We start from the raw sequence: 22338 nt of genomic DNA on the forward strand, positions 1-22338 counted from the left end.
TTTCCCCCATGGACTGGCCCAGGCTGAGCATTTGGTAGAAGTGAAATCATACAAAGTACTTGGGACCTTTTGTGCCTGGCTTCTCTGATTGTGGCTGAAGCTTACTGTTTTCAGGGCACACCCTGGTTGTTGCATGTGTCACTTGAGGAGTATGATATTTCACTGTAGATTTTGTTAATTCAGCAGTCAGTGAACATCTGTTGCTTCCACTTTGAGTTATAAACATTCACATAGCAGTTATTGTGTTTTCATTTCTTTTGATTATGAATTTTAGAGTCACACTGCCGTGAAATCTTACCTTTGAGGATCTGCTAAACTGTTTTTGTGAAGTGGCTTCACCATTTCATAATCTCACTAGCAATGTATAAGCTTTCCGTTTTCTACATTGTCAGTCCTTACTGTTATCTACCTTTTAAAAGGTGTCCTGGTGGTGGTAACTCATGTCCTGTAGTTGTTATTTGCTTTTTACTGGTAACTAATGCCCCTGAGCATCTGTTGAGATTGGTTTTGTCTATGTGTATAGGTTCTTCAGAGAAATGTCTGGTCATGCTTTTGGCTGTTTTTTAGTCAGGCTGTCATGTTGTCAGGGCTCTTACATACTCTGGTCATTAGCTCCTTAGCAGACAGGCATAGTATGTAAACATTTCTGTTTATGTGTTGTGTCCTTTTCTTGATCATATCCTTTGAAACACAAAAGTTTCAAATTTTGATTAAGCTGTTGTGGGTTGTCGTTGTTGTTTTGGTTTGTCTGGTTTTTTAGGATAGGGTTTCTTTATGTAGCCCTGTCTGATCTGGAACTTGTTATGTAGACCAGTCTGACTCGGACCCACTGAAGTCTGCCTCTGTCTCCCAAATGCTAGGATTAAAGATGTATGGCTTGGGGCTGGAGAGATGGCTTAGCTCCCAGAGGTCCTGAGTTCAATTCCCTGTAACCATATGGTGGCTCACAACCATCTATACTGGGATCTGATGCCCTCTTCTGTCATGCAAGAGTACATGCAGATAGAGCACTCAGATTTGAAAACAAACAAACTAACTAATCTTAAAAGGTGTATGGCTTGCTTGTGGTTTTTTAAAGATGTTTTTTGTTTTCTGGAATGGGATCTGGCTGAGCTGCCCAGGCTGGTCCGGAGCTCTGGGACTGCAGGTCTGAACCACCACGCATAGACACTACACTTGAGATGTCTATTTAAGAAACAATTGCTGGGAGCCTTGGAGCCTTCAGTTCTGCTTCTCTTTAGTCTTTTCACTGATCATCTGTGTCTGAGTGCATGGGTTTGACGGGCATTCTGTACTTTTAGGTTTCAACTTATTTAAGACTTTTTTTGAAAATGTGAATCTCTGTGATCATCGATTGAAAAGACAAGGAGCTCAGTTGGTAAGTACTTTATTCTTAATCTGGATTCTTTTACTTCTTTGATATAGCTTGACATTCAGAAAAAAAAAAAAAAGCAAAAACAACCTGCCTTCTAATGGAAAGAAAGCATAACATGTTTGTTTAAATAAGGAGGTCTTTTTAGCTGCCGACTTGGGCATTAGTGACAGAGGCTCCCTTGAGGGCACCAGTGGCTTCAGGTCCAATACTGCCTCCCTCCACCAGCCACCTAGGAAGTGTGCGTGTTCCTTATCTCTCATCTGGCAGATCTCTGCACCTCTAGTCTTCAGGTAGATTTCAGGCCGCACCGGTCCAGTAGGCTTCCACACAACAGTCCACACAAACCTGAGAGTGACCAGCTCTTCGTCCTAGGATGTCCGCATCAAGGATTTCAGAGGGCTGTGAAGTAGGACAGTGGGGATCCATAGAGTGCTTCTGTTCTCGCGTCCTTAAGACAGAAAAGCCCACAATGATCTTTTCAAGTCCCTGTTAGTGAGGTCCTGCTCCCTGAGGTAGTCAGACTATTCACAAGCTACCCTAAGTTATGCATCCTGCTACTTCTAACCGAGCTTTGGGAAGGACTGGATCAGGTTCCCAGAATTAGTAGCCACTTCAGTCTTGACTCTCTTTTTTTTTTGAAGAGAAGTCCACAGAGATGATACGTGTCTCACTTTTCAGTTTCTGGTTGGCTTGCTTCCCTGGGTAGATGTCTGCCGTGTGTCAGGACTATCTGGAGAAACATCTCTGTACTGTTCTGGTGGCCATGGGGCCTTTTGTCTCTGTGGTTGGTTTTCGTGTGCGAGGACTAAATCAGTATAGTCATGGTTTCTAACATAGAAACCATTTTGTCAAAGGTTCTGAATCAGTAATGTTACATAAAGTAATTGCCTGTGATTTTGTAACACTAGTGTACAATTCAATTTAATTATATGTATATTTTTTTAATTTTACACAGTATGTAGAAAAGCTGGAATTGATGGGAATGGATTTCATTTGGAAAATAGCCATGGAATCACCTGATGAAGAAATTGCTAATGAAGCTATTCAATTAATCATAAATTACAGTTACATTAATCTAAATCCTAGGTTAAAGAAGGTGAGTGTCCAAGGAAAAATGTTACTCAGATACAAAAATGTAAAAAATTATGTATTTTGTTATTGGCAAGTTGTGATCCTTGTGCATCCCAGTTTGACTTATTTTGGTATTTTGTCTTGACTAATGTTTTCAGTTAAATGCCAACATCTAATTTTAATTTTCATATACTTCCTACTTGCAGGACTCAGTGTCTTTACATAAGAAATTCATTGCTGATTGCTATACAAGACTAGAAGTGAGTAAAGTTTGTTCACTTGTCTCTTAAATGAGCTTTTCCCCTTTGAAGTTTGTATTTTAAGATAATGTGGCTGTGTCTGTGGCCAGGTGGTACTGGAGAGTTGATCGAGAGCACCATGGCCCGCCGTTCTCCTCAGATGTTAGCAAGTTAACATTCCTCACAGCAGACATGTGCCACTCTTTAGACGATAGTCCCCAGATTGTGACCTCCATACAAGTATGTCATCATAAAAACAAAGCACTCAGATACTCAGGTTCTTCTCCATGAAGTACAGTATGAGTGGATACTAGCACACCTCAGCTAGCTCTTAGGAATCTTTTTATCATTGAGTGTGTGTATGTGTGTGCATGTGGAATCGGTTCTCTCTGTACACGGGTTCCAGGGAGTCAACTTGGGTCCTCAGACCTCAGCAAAGACTTTGCCTCCCGAGCCGTCTCATAGCCCTCAGCCAGCTCTTATTTTGCCTCCCATGGGTTATTTGGTGGAGTTGCACCTAGTGGTTAGAGGCCACGGATCGTGTTCAGCACCTGCAGTGTCCAGGGCAGCTTGTGCAGCAAGAAGGTAGCCCAGGTGCCGGAGGCCAGGCTGAGAAACCCAGGTATGGAGTGATTGTTTTGTACTTTACAGGCAGCCAGTTCAGCACTTGGTGGCCCCACTCTAACACACGCTGTGACCCGAGCAACCAAAATGCTCACGGCAACCGCCATGCCAACTGTGGCAACATCAGTTCAGTCTCCGTACAGGTAGGTGGCTTCAGCTGAACAGACAAACCCAGCACAGAAATGTCCATTTAAAATGTTTATGCTGTGCCCTCCCCGCCAGCTCGTCACTGCGGTTCTCCCACTGTGTCAGAGCTTCTGCAGGCTGTTTATCCTGGGGAATCGCCTGCTTCCTAATGCCCACCATAGTCAGTGGCCTAAAGATCTGCAGGTCATCGCCAGGGTCATCCACGTACTGCCTCTTCCTGCCCGTCTGCCTTATGGGCACATTCTTGTGTTTGTGCTTTATGTTGTGCTACTTTGATTATGTGTAATTGGCTAACCTACTCTTTCAGATTTAATAAAGATATATTCATTGTGGAAAGATTCTTTTTCAAGTTTGAAAAATATTCTAATGAAGGTTTTTTTTTCTTAAGTAGTCAAACTCAGGGCATTAATGGTAGAAAGAAAAGAAGTGGAAAATGCTGGTTAGAATTATGCACTATAATATAATCATAACCTAAAATAGTCACCTAGAATTACTTTTTAAAAAAAAAGGTAGAGCTTTTTCATCATGTAATATCTGTGTGACAACCTTGAATTGACACTCACACTGCTGCTTTAAGTTTTAAACTGTTAATACAGTGAAATCTGAGTACAGTGCTTGCTGTGGTTCTTTAAAATAGTCAGGAGAGCCCTGACTGCTTGCTAGCCTTAAGGTAACTAAGTGCTTCCATGGGCGTAGTGAGCACTTCATTACTCATAAGCAACCTGAAGTTATTGGTGCTCAGGAAACCTTGGTGAGAGAAGAGCTTGCGCTGAGTGTCACTCTGCTGCCCTCTACTGGTAGTTATTTGTACAGTCCTTTTCTACTGGTGCAATTGTGTATAATTTTACTTGTTGAACTATTACTGTTTTCCCCCCTCCAAGCCTTCCTTAAGAAAGGGAATCAAGACAGTGTCCTTCCCCAAATTCTTTTTTATGATTTATTCTTTTTTAATGTGCCTTGATGTTTTGCCCGCATGTATGCCTGTGTGAGGGTGTTAAATTACCTAGAACTGGAGTTACAGGCAGGTGTGAGCTACCATATGGGTGCTGGGAGTTGAACCTGGGTCCCATGTAAGAGCAGCCAATGCTCTCAACCACTGAGCCATCTCTCCAGCCTCCCAATTTTTAAAAAAAAATTTGTTTTTAGAAAAATGTGCTTAATATTATATGGTAAACTTTTACTTATATGAAGAACTGGAACAAAACTCAACACCCTCAAGACCTCACTTTTAAATGGTAGAAGTAATTATGAACCAGTTTATGATAATGACGAATGCTTTCCCCTTTGGTATGTGTGTGTGTGCCTCTTCTTAAATTTTATTTATTTATTCATTTACTTTACATCCTGATTGCAGTCCTCCTCCTCTCTTCCCACTCCCCTGCCTCCCACACTCATCTCCCTCATTCGCTCCTGTTCTTCTCAGCAAAGGGGTGGCACATTAAGTCGCTGCAAAACTAGGTGGATCCTCTCCTACTGAGGCCTGACAAGGCAGCCCAATTAGGGGAACAGGATCCAAAGGGAGGCATCAGAGCCAGGGCCCCTGCTGTGTATTTCAAATAGAGTTTATATTAAGAAATTTTGCTACAGTGTTTCTACGATTTAGTTCCAGTCTTTTGCTCAGTTTGTTAACAATTCTCTCATCTATCAAATAAGTCACTTATGGCCTATTGAATTGCCAACTGCTACTTGAAATGAATGTACTTTTTAACTCCTCTTTACCAAGTTCTTTTTAGTCGGAATCTTTCAAATATAGCTAGCTAAGGAGACCACATAATTAGTGTTAATAAACTGTATTTCAGAGTTGAATTTTAAGAAGTGTGTTATAGTTTGTCTCATTTTACTTGTTTTGAAAGAACTTTTTAAAATCTGTAGTTTTTAAAATCTAGGGAGTTGGGGATGTTCTTCTATATTCTCACCATTACAGTGCTATCTGTAATTCAGTTAATTATTGATATAGAATCAGAACAGGTTGCTCAGTTCTCTTAAAGTCTTAAGGTACTTTTCATCTGACTTCTACTTCTTGCCCATCGACTGGTAGGATACAGTGTGATTGAGTCCATTTGATAGAACTGTTAAATGTGCTTATTAACCAACTGCTATAAAGTGAACATTCCTGTACTGCTAGCCAGCATTCCGTACAATCACTAGGAAATGGCCTAACTAACTACCTAACTACCTCCACTTTCTGAGAGAGCAGCTGCTTAAAGCAAGGGTGCTTGGAGTTCTGTTCCTTAGCATATGAAGCTCTTTGAATATAAGCTATTGAATGTTGCAGTCCTATTATCACAGATGATAAGTAGAATTCTTTAAGTCATTAACCAAATAGTCATCTGATTTCATTTTCAATTAGCAACTTGTTTTAATGGTATATGTGCATTTGTCTTCTGATTTTCTAGTCAAATCAGAACTTGTCAGAGTCTGTGTGTTTGCAGAATTCTACAGCATATTTTAGTTATAAGAATATGAAAGTCAAATTCTCTGATTGTTCGTTCTTGGTGGATTGGTAAACTTGTAGTCCTGGAGACCTAGGCCGTCTGAGCATGGCCGCCATGAGGGGGTGTAAGGGGCCCGCTGGGTGTTCAGTCTTGACCAGTGAATGCTGACTGTGACTCTGGCTTGGGTGAAACAGTGGAATTGAGCTGAAGGCAGCAGTTTATCTCAAATATTTAAATATTTGGTCTTTTTAACTCATAGATCAACAAAACTTGTGATAATCGAGAGATTGCTTCTTCTGGCAGAACGCTATGTGATCACAATAGAGGTATATTTTCTTTTTTAGAACAGCTTTATTTATCTTGTGAGAAGCATGTGTTCTGACATGTTCACAGTACATCTGACTGAATTGGTTTATGTCTTTCAAGGATTTTTACTCTGTTCCGCGAACTATTCTACCTCATGGTGCCTCATTTCATGGACATCTTTTAACTCTTAATGTTACCTATGAGTCTACCAAAGATACCTTCACTGTAGAGGTAGGTTTACACTAAGATTTTTAGCTATTTTCACAAAAATGATGTTGGTGGAGGTAAATGATGGTTCTCAAAGATACTTGATAAACAAATTAAAGGTAAAGACTGAGACCTCTAGGGAGATGGTTCATTTAGTAAAGTGCTTTCATGCAAACGTGAGGACATGTTTGGATCCCTAGCAGCCAAGGTGAAAAGCTGGGTATGGTAGTGTGTACCTATCATCCCAGAGCTGGGGGGGGGGGGTCTAGGAAGATCCTGGAGGTCGCTAAGCCAACCAGTGAGCTCTAGGTTCAGTGAGTATCTCAGACAGTAGAGTGGAAAGCAGTAGAAGACACTTGACATCAGTCTCTGGTTTTCGTACACGTGAGTACATACAGTCATTCAGCACATGCATACATTCCGTAAAGTAAGCCTGACAGGAGAGGAGGCCATGCAGTATAAGCAGATGAATAAGTAAATGTAAAATATGGTGCCAAGTGAAGATAAGTGTTGCAAAGAATAAATAATAGTAAAGAGTAATAAGTTGGTTGAACATGATGGTATTTATGAACTATCTTGTATAAAGATGGATCCGAGATGAGTGATATTTGAGCAGGTATTTGAAAAGTGACAAGAGTAATTGTTTTTTTCTAGTGTAGCCTTTCAGACAGAGGGCAGCTTGTATACAGGCTCACAGGTAGCTGTTGAGAGAGGATGTGTTGAGAGAGGGTAGGAATAGAAGACACTTCCAAGGAATGGCTTGAGATCTTACTTTTTACGTAAAGGGGAGGAATGAAGGTATGCCATAAAGCACTTAACATTTGCATAAGGGGAAGCACCCAAGGGCAGGGGTTCTTGTAAAGACTGCTGCATTCCTAGCTTCAATACATAGCAGATGCTCACAACTGTTGTTTGAAGGACTAAGTGAATGAGAGGCTGGAGACATGGTTCAACAGTTAAGAACACTTACTGTTCTTCCAGGGAGTAATGAAATGAATAAATGAATTCTCTCACCCCAGCGTGATATTTTATTTTCTAGGCTCACAGTAATGAAACCATAGGCAGTGTCCGGTGGAAGATAGCCAAACAGCTGTGCTCTCCTGTGGACAACATACAGATATTTACAAACGATAGTCTGGTAGGTTTAAGCAACAATTGTTGGCACATCAGCCCAGTTTGAATAGTTTCCTCCTCTTTTCCTCTCAGTAACTAAGAAACCACCTTTTGCAGCTGACAGTGAATAAAGATCAAAAGCTCCTCCACCAGCTGGGGTTTTCTGATGAACAAGTTCTGACTGTGAAGACCTCTGGCAGTGGGACCCCCTCGGGGAGCTCGGCAGACTCCTCAACCAGCTCCAGCAGCAGCAGCAGCGGGGTTTTCAGTTCATCGTATGCCATGGAACAGGTACAGAGAGCAACTGGGGAATAGAAGCAGGAACCATCAGCTGCGGCCCTTCTGCTTTTGGCCTGTACGGATTTGAGTGATCACACCTCTTTAGCCTGGCAAGGTCTGAATAAAGAAAACTATGTATTTAAGAACTAGTTCAGGGCAGAGAAGATACATAATTGACCAGTCTTCTTAGTCTCAGAATGTTCTGAAGACTGACTTGGTCTTTCTCTTTGACCTCTCACTGTCCTCACATCTTTCTTTATTGATTTGTTGACTTTTATCTTCCACTGGGCCCTTCTTCAGTTCTCAGATGTGTTGTGCTATCTTGGTACTTTACAGTCAGAGACAGATCGATCAGATCATTGAGTAGAGTGTTTGCTGTGCAAGCACGAGGAGCTGAGTTCAATCCCTAGCACCATGTAGGGAATGGTGGTACATTTTTATAATCCGATCACTTGGGAAGCAGAGAGGGAGGGTTGCCTGGGTCCCACTGGCCAGCAGCCTTATGTGGTCCGTGAGATCCAGGCCAGGTCATGTGTCTCTACTACTCAGTCCTCATCTTCTCAGTGTTTCAGAGGAGCCCTATGACCATTTCTCTTAAACTACTTCTTTCATTTTGCCTCTCAATACTCACTTCTTCCTCTGCATTCTTTAATCTCCTATAAAGGAGAAGATGAAGAAGGTTCTTCTTTATCTCCCTAATCTCCATACAGAGGAGTTTCCAGGCCTGGTCCTTGGACTTTCTTTCTTTTTTTTTTTCCTTATTAATTCCCAGATTGCATTGCTTGAAGCCCAACATCAGCATACCAATTCAGCATTCCTTTACTGACCACTAGACACACCACTAGTAATATACCCAAATGAACTCCTCATTGTCCCTTTTATCCCCTTGTCCTCACTCCTAAGTTGTTGTTTTTTTTATTTCATAGTCTTGTTCCATCTCAAATCATGGAATCTCTATTGTTGTAAGTTGTTCATATCTGAGTTCTTAGACCAGTGCCTCTCAACTTCCCTGGTTCTATGACCCTTTAATATAGTTCCTCATATTGTGGGGACACCCAACAGTACAATAATTTTTATTGCTACTTCATAACAGTAACTTGCCACTGTTTTGAATTATAATGTAAATATCCCTGTGAAAGGGTCATTGAACTTCCAAAGGCTTGAGAACTCACAGGTTAAGAACTACTGTCTTAGATCCTTCCTTTCTCTCTAACCCGTGTTCACCTGCAAACCCTTGGCTCTCCCTTAAAATATGTCCAGAATCCAGCTCCTTTTCTCTGCCTTCCCAGCTGTGTACTGTGCTTCTGTCACCCTTCCCCTGGGTGTTGTCGTTACTGTTCGTCAGGGGTCTCTGCACTCAGCAGCCCCCAGCTCACACTGTGCTGCTCCCCAGCTTCCCCTGCTAGCTGCCATCTCACTCAGAGCAACAGTTAGGACCTGCATGAGGCTGTCAGGGTCTACCTGTGGTGAGCACCCCTGGAGCATCTCTGAGGCCCTCTGCTGTGGCCCTCCCCTCTCACCTTTTCAGCCCAGGGCTCCTCTCTGGGTCCTCAAACAGTGGTGCCTGCACTTTCTCCAAAATTGTCTTCTAACATGTTCACTAGGGTGTCTTCGTTTTACTTCAGCATTTGCTCAAACGCTAGCTATTCGGTGAGCCTTCCTTGACATACTGCTTAAATTTCAACCCCATTTCCATTCTTACAGTATGAGCATTTCCTTTCTCTGCTGTGTGTTTTCATTAACATACAATACATTTTTTTAATCTACTGTCTTCTGGTAAAACGTTAAGCTCCATGAGAGTAAACTGGTTTGTTTTGCTCACTGCCACATCCAGCACTGAAACAAACAGTACCTGGGTCCGTCAGTCCCTGAATGACTTCATCAGATGATTGACCTGTTAGAGTTTCTCTGTGTTGAGACGGAGGTTGGCTTCAGGGACACAAAGCTGAGGAAGGCTGTTGTGTTCTTTAGGGTTTTACTGTCCAGAGAGCAAGCATATGTGAAGTGAAAGTATTTGTAAGACGAGCATTTATTACATGTAGTCCTTTAATTCCATATGTAAAGTCTTTGGTTCTTTCTCTACTTGACGTTATAGCTGTAGCTAGTCAGGGCACTTCAGGGTGTACAGTCAAGTAATTGCTTCACAACCAGAACTCAAGAAACCCACGCAGCATGTCCTGACCATTAACAAAGACAGCACACATGGTGCTTTCAAAGTCAGCAGCTTAAAACTAATATATTCAGAGATACAGATCCTGAATTTATTTAAAGTCTTCTCCATATGCATGTATAACTGTCATTTCTTTTCTTGTGCCTCATGACCAGCTGTCTTCACTTTTTTGCAGTTTTGTCCACTTTGTCTTTCCTGATCTTTAGCAAAACCAGAGTATCTTTTTTTCAACATAAGTCTTACTTACGTATGTGTTAGATATGAGTGTATATACACATAGATACTACTTTAATGTTTTTTCCTCAAATTACTCATTATCTTGTGGCTCCAGAAAGTCATTGATCAACAGATTGGTGTGTGCTGTCTGTTGTGGTACCTACACAGGCCCCATATGTTACTTCTGCTTTTTAGGCCTTCATCCAAGCAGGTGGCCAGGGAAAGTATTGTAATAACCACGGGAAGGCTATGACCTTCACTCTGTGTTCTTCAGTCACTCTCAAACTGTAGAGTGCCAACCTTTCAGAACTAGTACTTTTATTGTTTATAAGTTTGTTTAGAAAAAGAAAATTCTTTTGTTAGTATATTTATATTTGGCTGTTTTCCCCCAGGAGAAATCTCTCCCTGGTGTGGTGATGGCGCTTGTATGCAATGTGTTTGACATGCTGTACCAACTTGCTAATCTAGAGGAGCCAAGGTAAATACATGTATTTGTGAGGCTTGAGAGTAAGTTATTAAAGTTGATGAGCCAAGAAAGTTTTACTTGAAATGTATTACATGTGTTACGTATATATTTGTTTATATAAGTATATAAATAAATATATACTAAAAGACATTACTGAAGCTATAGCTTATATGAAAGAAATTTATTTTACTTTTGAACATTTCTCAGGATAACTCTACGAGTACGGAAGCTCTTGCTCTTGATACCCACTGATCCAGCTATTCAGGAAGCCCTTGATCAGTTGGATTCTTTAGGAAGAAAGGTATTCATATTTTTGTTAGTTGTTTAACTAGCTTGTAATTTTGTGTCATGATTCATTGAAAACATTACCTGAATCCTGTGGTTATATGATACCATCTTTACATATTACTTTTCTCTTTTGAAAAATACCCTTGCCATGTTAAAAATTAGAATGTGGTGTTGCTTTGTGAAAGGCCCAAACAGTTTCATTTATGAGATAAAGTATTAGGAAGAGCCTTTTCTGCTATTTTCTCTGTGCTCCTGGTATAAAAGGAGAGTCTGACACCCGAAGAGATGGACTTACTACTTGGGGGTCAGGCAGTACTGGTGCTGTTGGGATGTTTCTCTTCTCAAGATGGTGAGGGCTCTCTGCAGCTGTCAAGGCAGGCAGTAATCCATGAAGAGGTGAGAATGAAGACTCGGTTCAGATGGACTTTACCAACCTGGATCAAACTTCGGGTAGTCTGATGCTAACAAACTTGAACACAGCATAATTTGGGGTGGGGGGAAAGTTTCCTGGAATGCAATCCCCAATATTCAAGGAAATATTAAAACTCAACTCAGGGTACATGTCATTTCTTTCAAGAAGAGAAGTTGTAGAGATAGACTGTCTGTTTTAGCTTAAGGCCCTAAGAAAGGATCTTTCCTGGTCTCAGGCATACAGATAGTGTAGAGGTTATTTGGGCTATTAGCCACCTTTGGCTCTAGTTGTGGGAGCATGGGGGCTCTGGCTATACAGATAATATAAGAGTCATTGAGACTATTGGGTATCTCCAAGCCTGGTTGTAGGAGCTTGGGGAAACATAAGAGCCATTTGGATTACTAACCATCTCTGGTCCTGGTTGTAGGAGCATAATATGGCCTGGACCAACAGATAATGCAGATCACCCAGCTATTAATCATTTCCAGTTCCCAGCTTCCAGGATAGAAGAACAGCTTACACATCCATTCCTTTGAAAGGACAGTCCTGGTTTCACTGGAGATCTGTGGGTGCAAGACCCTTTGTGCCCCTGACAAGCTGCCTCCCTAGATCTGATTATTCCATGTCTGAAGTCTGCATAACTACATCATAATTACTTTTATTTTTCACAAGTAATAATTAAAGTTTGCTTTGGCTGAGCATGTTGGTGCCTATCTGTAATCCCAGCACTCAGGAGACAGAGGCAGAAAGATCTGAGTTTGAGGTCACTGTGAGCTACATGACAAGACCCTGTCTCAAAAAAGACAAGGGTTGGCAGCTTGGAGAGATGGCTCAGTGGTTAAGGGTACTAACTGCCCTTCCAGAGGACCCAGGTTTAAATCCTAGCACATGGCAGCTGACACTGTCTGGAACCCTAGAATCTGGCACCCTCACAAAGACGTGCCTGCTGGCAAACCACTAAAGCACGTGAAATAAAAACAAGTAGAAGACAAGGTTGGGCGTTCGGACGCTTGACCTCATACACAGGCCTGGGTTCAGTTGCCAGCACCGCAAAGAAAAAAAATAACAAAGTCCTTTTTGTTCAATTTTTGGAATATTGTTTCCTAAGAGATTTACATATACATTATTTTATATGTTATATTCTTCAATTATAATCTCAGAAGAAATTCATTTACAACCATTGTTAAAACTTGAGTTTCGTGTTTAATATTTTAGTAGTTGGAAGTTGGACCTGTTCGGTGATGTTATCTCTGGTTTAGGTTTTAATTTGAGAGAAAACTGATATAACTGATGAATATGTCATCAGTTTCAGCTGAAAAGAAACCCTCAAGAGTACTGTATTAGCAATCTTAAAAAGCTTTATTTAAAAGCTCAAAATACAAACATGGAAACAAGTTAAAATGGCTTTGCTGGTTTTTCTGAGAACGTAGTCTCAAAGCATTCATGAAGTGTTTGACCACCACACTTACTGAACTCAGTTATATAGTAAAGTTTGATGTTTGGTGAGAATTAGGTGGTTTTATAAGCCATTTTTTTTTTTGAGAACTTAATTACTGTGGCTTATATTAAAGAAACGAACATGAAGCGTTGAGACCTGCTTCTCTTTATAAAGTGTGATTTTTAAGAGACATGTTTCTTCTCTACTCTAAACGTAGAAGACCTTGCTCACTGAAACAAGCTCCCAGTCTTCAAAGTCTCCATCACTTTCGTCAAAGCAGCAGCATCAGCCAAGCGCCAGCTCCATCCTTGAAAGTTTGTTTCGCTCCTTTGCTCCTGGCATGTCAACCTTCAGAGTGCTCTACAACTTAGAAGTAAGGAGCGCCGTGTTCTTGTGTTTCATTTCAGAGACCCATCGTGGTTGGTCGAGTCATGCTTTCAGACACTAGAAACAAGTGAAAGGTTTTATTATAGGGTGATCTGCTAGAAAATTAATGCAGAAAAAAATAAAAGAAATAAAACTTTTTTCAGCTTTGAAAATTCTTAATTTTTTTTTCTCCCATTTATATCTCTACATTGATTACTTACAAAATAGCATCTAGGTAAAGAATTAGGAAATCTATGTCAGGCATCTCCTTGCTTTCCTTTATAAACTCTGCAAGTCTATAACATGAATTATCTTTAGCTTTCATGATTAAATATATTGCAATATTTCGAGTTGTATCTTGTTGACATTAACAGATTTATGAAGAACTTGTCAAGAAGCACACAAACATTACTTTATTATCTTTTATTTAGTCATCCGGGGATTTATAACAAATCCATAGACTGAAGTAGTTTAAACTACCGTTTATTGCTTATAGCTGTGGAGAATGGACAGTCCCAGAGCAGAACCTCAGCAGATTCCGTATCACATGAGGGCCTACTCCTGGTTCATAGACACTATGTTCTCACTGCTCCCACACTTGGTAGACAGGGGTAGGAGGGCTCTCTGAAGTCACCCACAGTACCAGTCTCCCTCGTGAAAACGTCAACTTCATGACCTAATCATTTCTCAAAGGCCCCATACACTAATGTACACTGGGAATTAAATATGCAAAATTTGGGGGCATACAGTCATTCAGTCCAATGCAATTACTTACATCATTAAAAATAACTTCAAATGAATATATTTAGCTCACCAAACACTACTTGTTTTCTGTGTGCCAATGATTATGGTAATTAAAAAGGTCAAAGTAGTTACCCCCCCTCGGTTATAAGTGAGTCACATGGGACTTTGGGCACACTTAATCAGGAACACAGAGCATAAACAGAGTGGGAAGTGGCCGAGTGCAAGCACTTCTGCTCATAGACAGACCCTCCATCACTGCAGTGATGGAGAGTGCCCTGAAGAACTGCCTTCCTCCTAGAGTGATAGCCACCGGTGACTGGGCGGGCTCAAGTGTCCCATGATGATTAAACAGGTAGCAGCTGTCTTGATTAGTATGTGTGACAAGCGATTTCACGTCATAACAAGTGTCATAAGTGACTGGCAAGGGAAAACCTGTGTTTTCCCTAAGGTCTACTCATCTAATCTCATTAATTAGACTCTTTTCTTCCACTTCTTGCTTATATGTTAAAAGTGCAATGATATTACATATTAGCCTTAAAGTATTCATTTTTGCTAAAAGACAGATAGTTTAAAATGGGAAAATATTCAGTAAATCATTTTTAAAATGAAAAATGCCTTTCTATAACATGGACATTTAAAAATAAGTATAACATTTCAAAACAAAATTGTCTGGAAGTTTTTGGCCTCCTTAAGCTTAAAAGTTTTCATCTTGTGATTCCTACTGGAGTTGTTGCTTTTGAGTGGGTGTTTCTGGGCGTTCGGTGCAAGTCCATCATCTGTACCTGAGAGCACCTAGTAAAGCTGTGCCAGCAGCCAGCATGGCTCATCTCCAACAACCTGACGTTCGTCCTCTTGGAACCAGAGCACTGGTTGCAAAACACTGTCGGCATAATTTTAGGGCTGAGAAACAACTGAATTCCTTCAGTAGATCTGTTTTTGCTTCAAATGAGCCAAATATGCAAAAAAACCTAACTCTCCCAATGGTACTTGTTTTCACTAGTATCTAGAAAAAAAAAATAATTGCCTTTAATTTTTTTACATTGGCTTACACTTGCCCACCAGGAAACCTCAAACTAACACTGTAAATTAAATACCTGTTCCTTTGAAGAAGATCGATTTTTCTCCTGAGCACGGGTGTGTGTGCATGCTGGTGGGCATCTGCTCACAGGAAGGGCTGCAGAGCAAGGGACCCCCCCTTCCTCCTGGTGTGCTTATTTTCTGAAAGTGAGGAGCCCCCTTCCCAGAGAGAACTTAGGAAGCAGGTGTCTCTAGTAAAACCACACATGAAGTATGCATGCTCATAATGCTCATAGGTTCATAACAGTAGGGTTTTTAGACTAGAAAGGTATTTTGAGTTCAAAATATTTGGCTTAAACTAAGATTTAAGAGGTTTTTAAATCATAACAGCTAATGAGCTCTTGTTCCCTGGACACTTGTTCATAAGTGCTCACTGAGTAACTTAAGGTTGTATTTTGTGGAGTCTGAAAGTCTTCTGGTGCATGCAGTCATGATGCTCGTTTAGCTGATGAGGAAAATGAGGCTGTGAGAAATGACCTCTCTCAGCTCATAGCTGAGAACATCAGAACATGAACCGAGTTGGTACTAAAGTGTGATTTGTGTAATAGGATTCTCCACCCACGAAATAGTCAGTTCCGCTTTTCTGTAAGGTAGGAACTGCAGTATCAGAGAAGGGTGGAGGCGTTAGAGGATTTGAAATCTCGTCATTGCCCTCAGTCTCCTCACCTAGAAAGTGAATACACGTGGCCAGTGAACAGGCACCGTGTTCTGTAGGGACTTCAGCTACCTTTTTTTGTTTATTTTTGAGCCATTTATAAAACTCCGGCCTGGGTATGCTTAAAGAACATAGTTTACATATTACATGAACTTAATTGTTATCTAAGCTTGAAGGCGTTTCATGAAAAGATTTAGTTCAAAACTGAAAAAAAGAAATCCTAATTAAGTATAGTTTGGAAAATGTGATTGTCTTTATTGGGGGAAGTCAGCCTCATGATCCTTGCAGGAAACTAAGATGTGGCATCAGAGAAATTCTGGCTTGAGTTGTATAAATAAAAAAAGTGCTTTCTACAAAAAAAAAAAATAAGGGTGAGTTAACTGTGCTTCTTTGCTCCCAGGTCCTAAGCTCCAAGCTCATGCCAACAGCTGATGATGACATGGCAAGAAGCTGTGCGAAATCCTTCTGTGAGAACTTCCTCAAGGCTGGAGGCTTGAGGTTTGTGAGTGGAAAAGCCGGTTATGTTCATAGTAGTTTATTTCTCCCGCAGAAGCCTTGCTTATCCCTCCTGTGTAATTTGAAGCATCATGGGGGTTAAAACAAATAGGTTTGGCACTGTGATCCTTTAGGAATTGCTATTTGTTTTCTAAGTTCTGATTACTTGGGCAAACTTAGTGAAGGATGTCTCTCTCCCCTCTGTGAGAGGGGGAAATTTCAAGAAGAGTATAGGTGAAGCTTCTTGAGTTTGGGCTCCCGTGTTGCAACATTAATGCTGGTGAAATGGGGGTAATTGGGTAGAACCCTTCTCTTCGGAGGCTGTGCTTAAGAGGGACAGCTAGTTAGTCTGCAAGAGGTGCCATATGGCCAGGGCTGAGGGAAAGAGAAAAGGGTAATAAACTAGGAAATGCTTCACAAAAATTGAGACTGCGTAGAATTTTCCTTAGGTCAGTAAGCCCAGAAAGGATGCTCTAAACCAAGTAACAGGTAGCACAAACATACATTGCTTGCCTCTTATGTTGCAGTTAGAACTGAGTAGAAGGTAAAAAGTGAAGAAAGGTCCTCAGGCAGGAAGGAGTGAAGACCAGCTAGAAGTTTGAGCAAAAGATGGCTAATAGAAGACCTGTGTGGAAAAATAACATAGAAGAGAATCTGGACAGGGACCTTGAAGAAGGGAAAATGCAAATTAAAAGAAGACCCAAGCAGTAGCTGGATGGATGGCTCAGTGGTTAAGAGTGCTGACTCTGACAGCTGTTACAGAAGACCTGGGTTTGATTCCCAGTCCCCACGTGGCAGCTCACAACCACTGCTAACTACGGTTTCAGGCAGTCCAGCACCCACTCTGACCTCTGCACACATACGTATAAAATAAAATTAATAGTAAAAACTAATTCTCAAACAACGTAGAAGGGCCAGCATGTACAATAAATGTTTTGTTGTGCTTTCCCTGACTTCCTCCTTGCCTCCCTATTTCCACCCCCACCCCTGCTTTCCTCTTATTCTGTAGCTCCAGCTAGCCTGGAATGAACTTCCTAACTTAGGCCTGCCGTGACTATGTGAAGTTCGCCTGGGCTACAGCCACCACATCCATCTTTTATTCTGCATTTTAGAAGTGTTCTTGAAAAACTCACTTCAAATTACCCGATAGTTTGCATGTCTGTGGTGGTCAAAGCATTATATTTGAACTTACCTGTGTGTATTTGTTAGTTCATGTGCTATGCATTATTTTAACAATGGGAACAGAGCAGTGAGTAAAGTAGACAAAATTCATGCCCCATAAAGCTTGCCGTCTGCTGGAGAGGAAGACAAGCAATAGGCCAGTAAGTAAAGGTTTGTGTGAAGAGGGTAATAAGAGCTATAGAGCGAAATCAGATAGGAAGCTGAGGTGCAGGATTGTAGTTCTTAAGGGTGGCTGAGAGAATGTTCACTTGGTGAGGTGACTTTTTTCAAGCCTTAAAGAATGAAGGGGCAAAGCTTGGAGAATAGCTAGTGTCTGCTCGTGGATGGGGACGCTGCTGGCACCTGTGTAGGGCGCCAGAGACAGGGGCTGAGGCCTAATGACGCCTGTAGGATGTGGCAGTCTGCAGGGCGCTGGCAAGGTGTGGGGCCTTTCTTACAGTCTGCTGTGCACTGTGCCCTTTCCGTCCATTTAGGAAGCCATTGAACAGCTCTGTGCAGGCAAGTGCCATGATCTGATTTACATGTGGAAAGAATTACTCTGGTTGACCTTGTGGGAGTGGATTTGGAGAGTGGAGAGGGGAGAATAGAAGCAAGAACAGTTAGGGAGCTTGTGTGTGGTGAAGTGTGTAGTGGGGGTGGAGAACAAGCTCCACTGAACACACCAGTCCTTGATGTGTTTCTGAATTGCCAGTTCTCCTAATGTCAAGAGAGGGATGCTTCCGCAATGGTAAGCCCATTGGTGAGGAAAGCTGCATCTGAACACACTCCCTTGGTTATCTTTATGCTAAACCACAAGTCCAATTATGGAAGTCCTTGTAATAGAAATATCAAGTGGATAGTTCATTTATATGTAGAAACTTGGTAACTAAGAACATTTATAGGCTAGTGCATTAGTTATAGTTTTCTATCTTAAAGAAATTGAAGTCTTTAATATACTTCCTTTGTTCTTTCCTTTGAAGTTTGGTTGTGAATGTCATGCAGAGAGATTCCATCCCATCGGAAGTAGACTATGAGACAAGGCAGGGTGTTTATTCTATCTGTCTACAACTTGCACGGTATGAAAATATATTACATTATTCTCACAAGGCAATATTTTACTTCTTTCCAAATTTTATCATTTTAATATATAGTAGGAAATAACTGAATAAGCGTTGATTCTTCTGTTTAAGGTTTTTACTTGTTGGTCAGACAATGCCAACGACACTAGATGAAGACCTCACCAAAGATGGCATAGAAGCCCTTTCTTCCCGTCCATTCCGAAACGTCAGCCGGCAGACGAGCAGACAGATGTCCCTGTGTGGGACCCCAGAAAAGTCATCCTACAGACAGTTGTCAGTATCAGACAGGTCTTCCATCAGGGTCGAGGAAATCATTCCTGCTGCTCGAGTCGCAATTCAGGTAAGTGGTTGGTGAGCTCAAGAAGTTCCAAGTACCTCCTCCTTGGGGGAGGGAACTGTGGGTAAAGAACAGCTCCAGTGTGAACACTGAATTCAAGCAAATCAGCATGAGTAGGAAGGAGACTGGCCTCAAGGACAGAACTCACTTCAGGTAAAAGCAGCAAGCGTAACACTACAGAAACGAAGCATTCTGTGGGCCTCAGCAGTAAGGGGATAATTTCAGCTGTGCTGTCTTGTGTACTTTATTTTGGAAGTGGTGTTTAAGCCACTAGATCTTAAAGAGTAAATGGGGAACAGAATGAGGGTGTTGGAGAGGAGGTATTCAAGTCAAAAGAACCCAACTAGAGCTCATGTGCTAAGCTGCAAGGACACTCATGGAAGCTGTCGTGCACTGTGTAGGAGAGGAAGTGGCAAAAACCAAACTGAGGAGTGATTGGGTGAGACCAGAGTGTGGAGATTAGAGTTTACAGGCAACAGATCTTAGTGTTACGAGCATGTGTGAGGACGCAGTACTAGAAGGGCAATCCTGCAATATTCTGACAGTGAAGAGTTGTAACCTGAGGCCACAAGGTCAGAGAAGTCAGCGTGTCTTCAAGAGCAGCACTGCCATCCTCATAACACCCTTTCCATGCCTCCCTAGACTATGGAAGCCAGTGATTTCACTGCCACTGTGGCTTGTTTCATGAGACTGTCATGGGCTGCAGCTGCAGGACGGCTTGACCTTGTTGGAAGTAGCCAGCCGATTAAAGAAAGTAATTCTCTGTTTCCTGCTGGGATTAGAAACAGACTCAGCAGTTCAGGTACTCATTTAAAATGGGACAGTGCTTTTAAGTAAGCACAACACACAACAGCGTGTTTCCCTATGGCTTTTCAGTCCTCATTAGTGTGTGTGTGTGGGGTGTGTGTGTGGGTGTGGGTGTGGGTGTGGGTGGGTGTGTGTGGGTGTCTGAGAGAGTGGGTGGGTGCGCACATGTGTGCACATACATATACATAATAATTAAGGAGGAAGAGGCCATAATTTGATAGTTTGTGTGGGGGTGGGGAGTTGGATATGGATATAGATGATGTAAACACAGTACTCAGGTAGAAAATCTCCAAAAAACAAACAGACAAAAAAGGACAATAATAGAACATTGGGCAAGAATTAGCTGTAGGAATAATCCACGTGCAGATTTGCCAGATTATAAAAAGAAGCTTCTGCTTTTGAACTTGAATAAAAATTCATCACCCTTGACACCTTACTTAAGAGAAGGGGCATTTGTTAACACATGGAATAAGCAGAGACATCAAGTCCTGCTATCTTTAGCTTCGTGGAGTATTAAAGTGTTAAAATGCATATAATTAGTGGTTGCAATTTCCCAGAAGTCTAACGTAGTAAACAGTTTTCTTGATTTGGCACAGTTCCATGCCCCCACCCCAGTGTGTATGTGTGTGTCTGTGTGTGTGCATGTATGTGACATGTACCCATACATAGCTTATGTGTGAGTTAGAGATCAGTCTGAGTCTTTGTGTGTGTGTTGCTCTCTTTGTTTTGGGGTGAGGGGCTGTTTTGAGTCAGGCTCTCTCACTGGCATGGAAGTCACGCATTAGGTTGGCTGGCTCAGCAAGCCCTAGGAATGTCCCTTTCTCCACCTCCCCAGTGATGGTTGCAAGTGCGTGCTACCATGCCCACCTTATATATGGGTTCTGGGTATTGAGTTTAGGTTCTCATAATTAGCATAATAAGCATTTTACCAACTGAGCTATCCTTTCAGGCCCTGAAAATTTATTTTCTACTGGGCCTTTTTCCTTAGCTTTATTTATTTATTCACTCATTCACTTATTTATTTATTTATTTCTTAGCTTTGTTAGGTCTTTCTGCTCTATATGTTTATAAATACATCAAGAGTTAAAGTTGCCGGCTGATAGTGACACACACCTTTAATCCTAGCACTTGGGAGGCAAAAGCAGGCAGATCTCTTGAGTTTGAGGCCAGCCTGGTCTACAGAGTGAGTTCCAAGACATTCATGGCTATCCAGAGAAACCCTGTCTTGAAAAACAAAAACAAAACAAAAAAGCATAAAAGGTTTTTCTGGTTTGATTTGGTTGGGTTTTTTTAAGATAGGGTCTTACTGTATGTAGCGTTGGCTGGCCAGGTACTTGCAATGTAGACTAGACTGACCTCAAACTCACAGGGATACATCTACCCTGCTTCTCCATTTCTGAAACTGAAGGTGTGTGCCACCAACTTAATAATAAAAGTTTTTATTATAGTAAAAGTTTTCTTAAATAATGGCATACAACATGCATAAATATTAAATAAAGGATAATGTTAAAGGATATTTTTAGGATTTTTATGTCCATGTAGTCTATCAAGATACAAGACATTCTTCCACCTGAAAGTATTTTGTCCTGTGAAAACGTCTTGAATTCTTCAACTGTGTTTAAAGACAAAGCAGTTAGTGTGCATCCAGTATGGAGAATACATCTCCTCTCTCCTAGCGGTGCCTTCTTGCAGCATTTACTATTGCACAGGGACTCTGGGTCTTACATTAAAATACTGCCTGCTCCTAGGAGCCACATTAAACTTGTGTTCCCTGCTTTCAGGAAGCAATTGCAGCTCTGGCAGTGAAGGAGAGCCAGCAGCCCTGCATGCTGGGATCTGTGTTCGGCAGCAGTCTGTGTCCACGAAAGACGCCCTGATTGCTGGAGAGGCTTTGTCTCTTCTTGTTACATGCCTGCAGCTTCGGAGTCAGCAACTGGGTAGGAAGCGGCTTATTAGTAATTCATTTCTTTCAGAGAAAAGGCAAGAAAATGTTAAGAATTGACATTACTTTATAAGTAGCCCTTTTTAATGAGGGAAGGAGAGGGAAGAGTAAGGTTGTAACAAGTTGATGATGGTGCTAGAATGGTTTACTCTCCAGGAATGTTTGGTGTTTGCTGAGCCTTTTGGGTACATATGCATGTGTTTGTGTCCACATTCAATCTACATCACGTGTTACAGAACACTGTCGGCCCTGTTGGAGAAAACTGTCACTAAGGAATTGAATAAATTTAGAATAATTTTTATGTCGGAATTATATGTTCCTGGTAATGACTCCATCATTAAAAATGAGCAAACCTAGGTCTTTATTACTGACTTCTAATGGGTGGGGACACTGGGCCTTAGTCCCTCAATACCTCCGCTCTGTCTTCTCTTTCTCTTGGTGACTCTGTTCAGTTTCACAGCCGTAAATCCACGACACCGCTATCCTACGCCTTAGTTTGAATCTATGGTCTGGGCCACTCTCCTGTCTCTCTGTTGAAATACCTCAAACCTAACCTGTCCGGAATGGACTTTGATCTTACCCATATTACTCAGAAGTTTGCTAATTTATGAGCAGTTTCAGCCTCCTGCATCGCTGCATCTCTACCTTGGGATAACTATTGCATTTTACTGTATCTGCTTGTATTCCATGATCACAACCTTTTTCAGTCTGTATCTGGATTCCTGTTTATACCTGTCTTTCAAACTGCTGTTATCCTTAAATGGATTGTACCAATGTTGGCTTAATCTGTGTCTCTACTTCTGCCCTTGACGTTTATCCCTCATGCAGTAATTGGAGAGGGCCTTTCAGTATATTGGTCACTCCTTCAAAATCTCAGGCATCTCTGCTC

General features: G+C 41.4%; 1 protein-coding gene across 1 annotated transcript in view; it reads left to right on the forward strand.

The window, feature by feature from the left end:
- Positions 1-22338, forward strand: part of Usp24 (ubiquitin specific peptidase 24) — a 135106-nt gene that overhangs the window by 66256 nt on the left and 46512 nt on the right. The window contains exons 21-36 of the mRNA XM_021635276.2: positions 1302-1378; positions 2331-2471; positions 2653-2706; positions 3337-3452; positions 6151-6217; positions 6318-6428; positions 7444-7542; positions 7635-7808; positions 10575-10660; positions 10856-10949; positions 13004-13159; positions 16029-16126; positions 18265-18360; positions 18475-18703; positions 19343-19502; positions 21289-21444. Of these exons, the coding sequence (XP_021490951.1) occupies positions 1302-1378; positions 2331-2471; positions 2653-2706; positions 3337-3452; positions 6151-6217; positions 6318-6428; positions 7444-7542; positions 7635-7808; positions 10575-10660; positions 10856-10949; positions 13004-13159; positions 16029-16126; positions 18265-18360; positions 18475-18703; positions 19343-19502; positions 21289-21444 (1914 nt within the window). The remainder of the gene's footprint in view (positions 1-1301; positions 1379-2330; positions 2472-2652; positions 2707-3336; positions 3453-6150; positions 6218-6317; positions 6429-7443; positions 7543-7634; positions 7809-10574; positions 10661-10855; positions 10950-13003; positions 13160-16028; positions 16127-18264; positions 18361-18474; positions 18704-19342; positions 19503-21288; positions 21445-22338) is intronic.

The sequence above is a fragment of the Meriones unguiculatus genome, chromosome 12 (assembly GCF_030254825.1).
Source record: "Meriones unguiculatus strain TT.TT164.6M chromosome 12, Bangor_MerUng_6.1, whole genome shotgun sequence".
NCBI classification, from domain to species: domain Eukaryota; kingdom Metazoa; phylum Chordata; class Mammalia; order Rodentia; family Muridae; genus Meriones; species Meriones unguiculatus.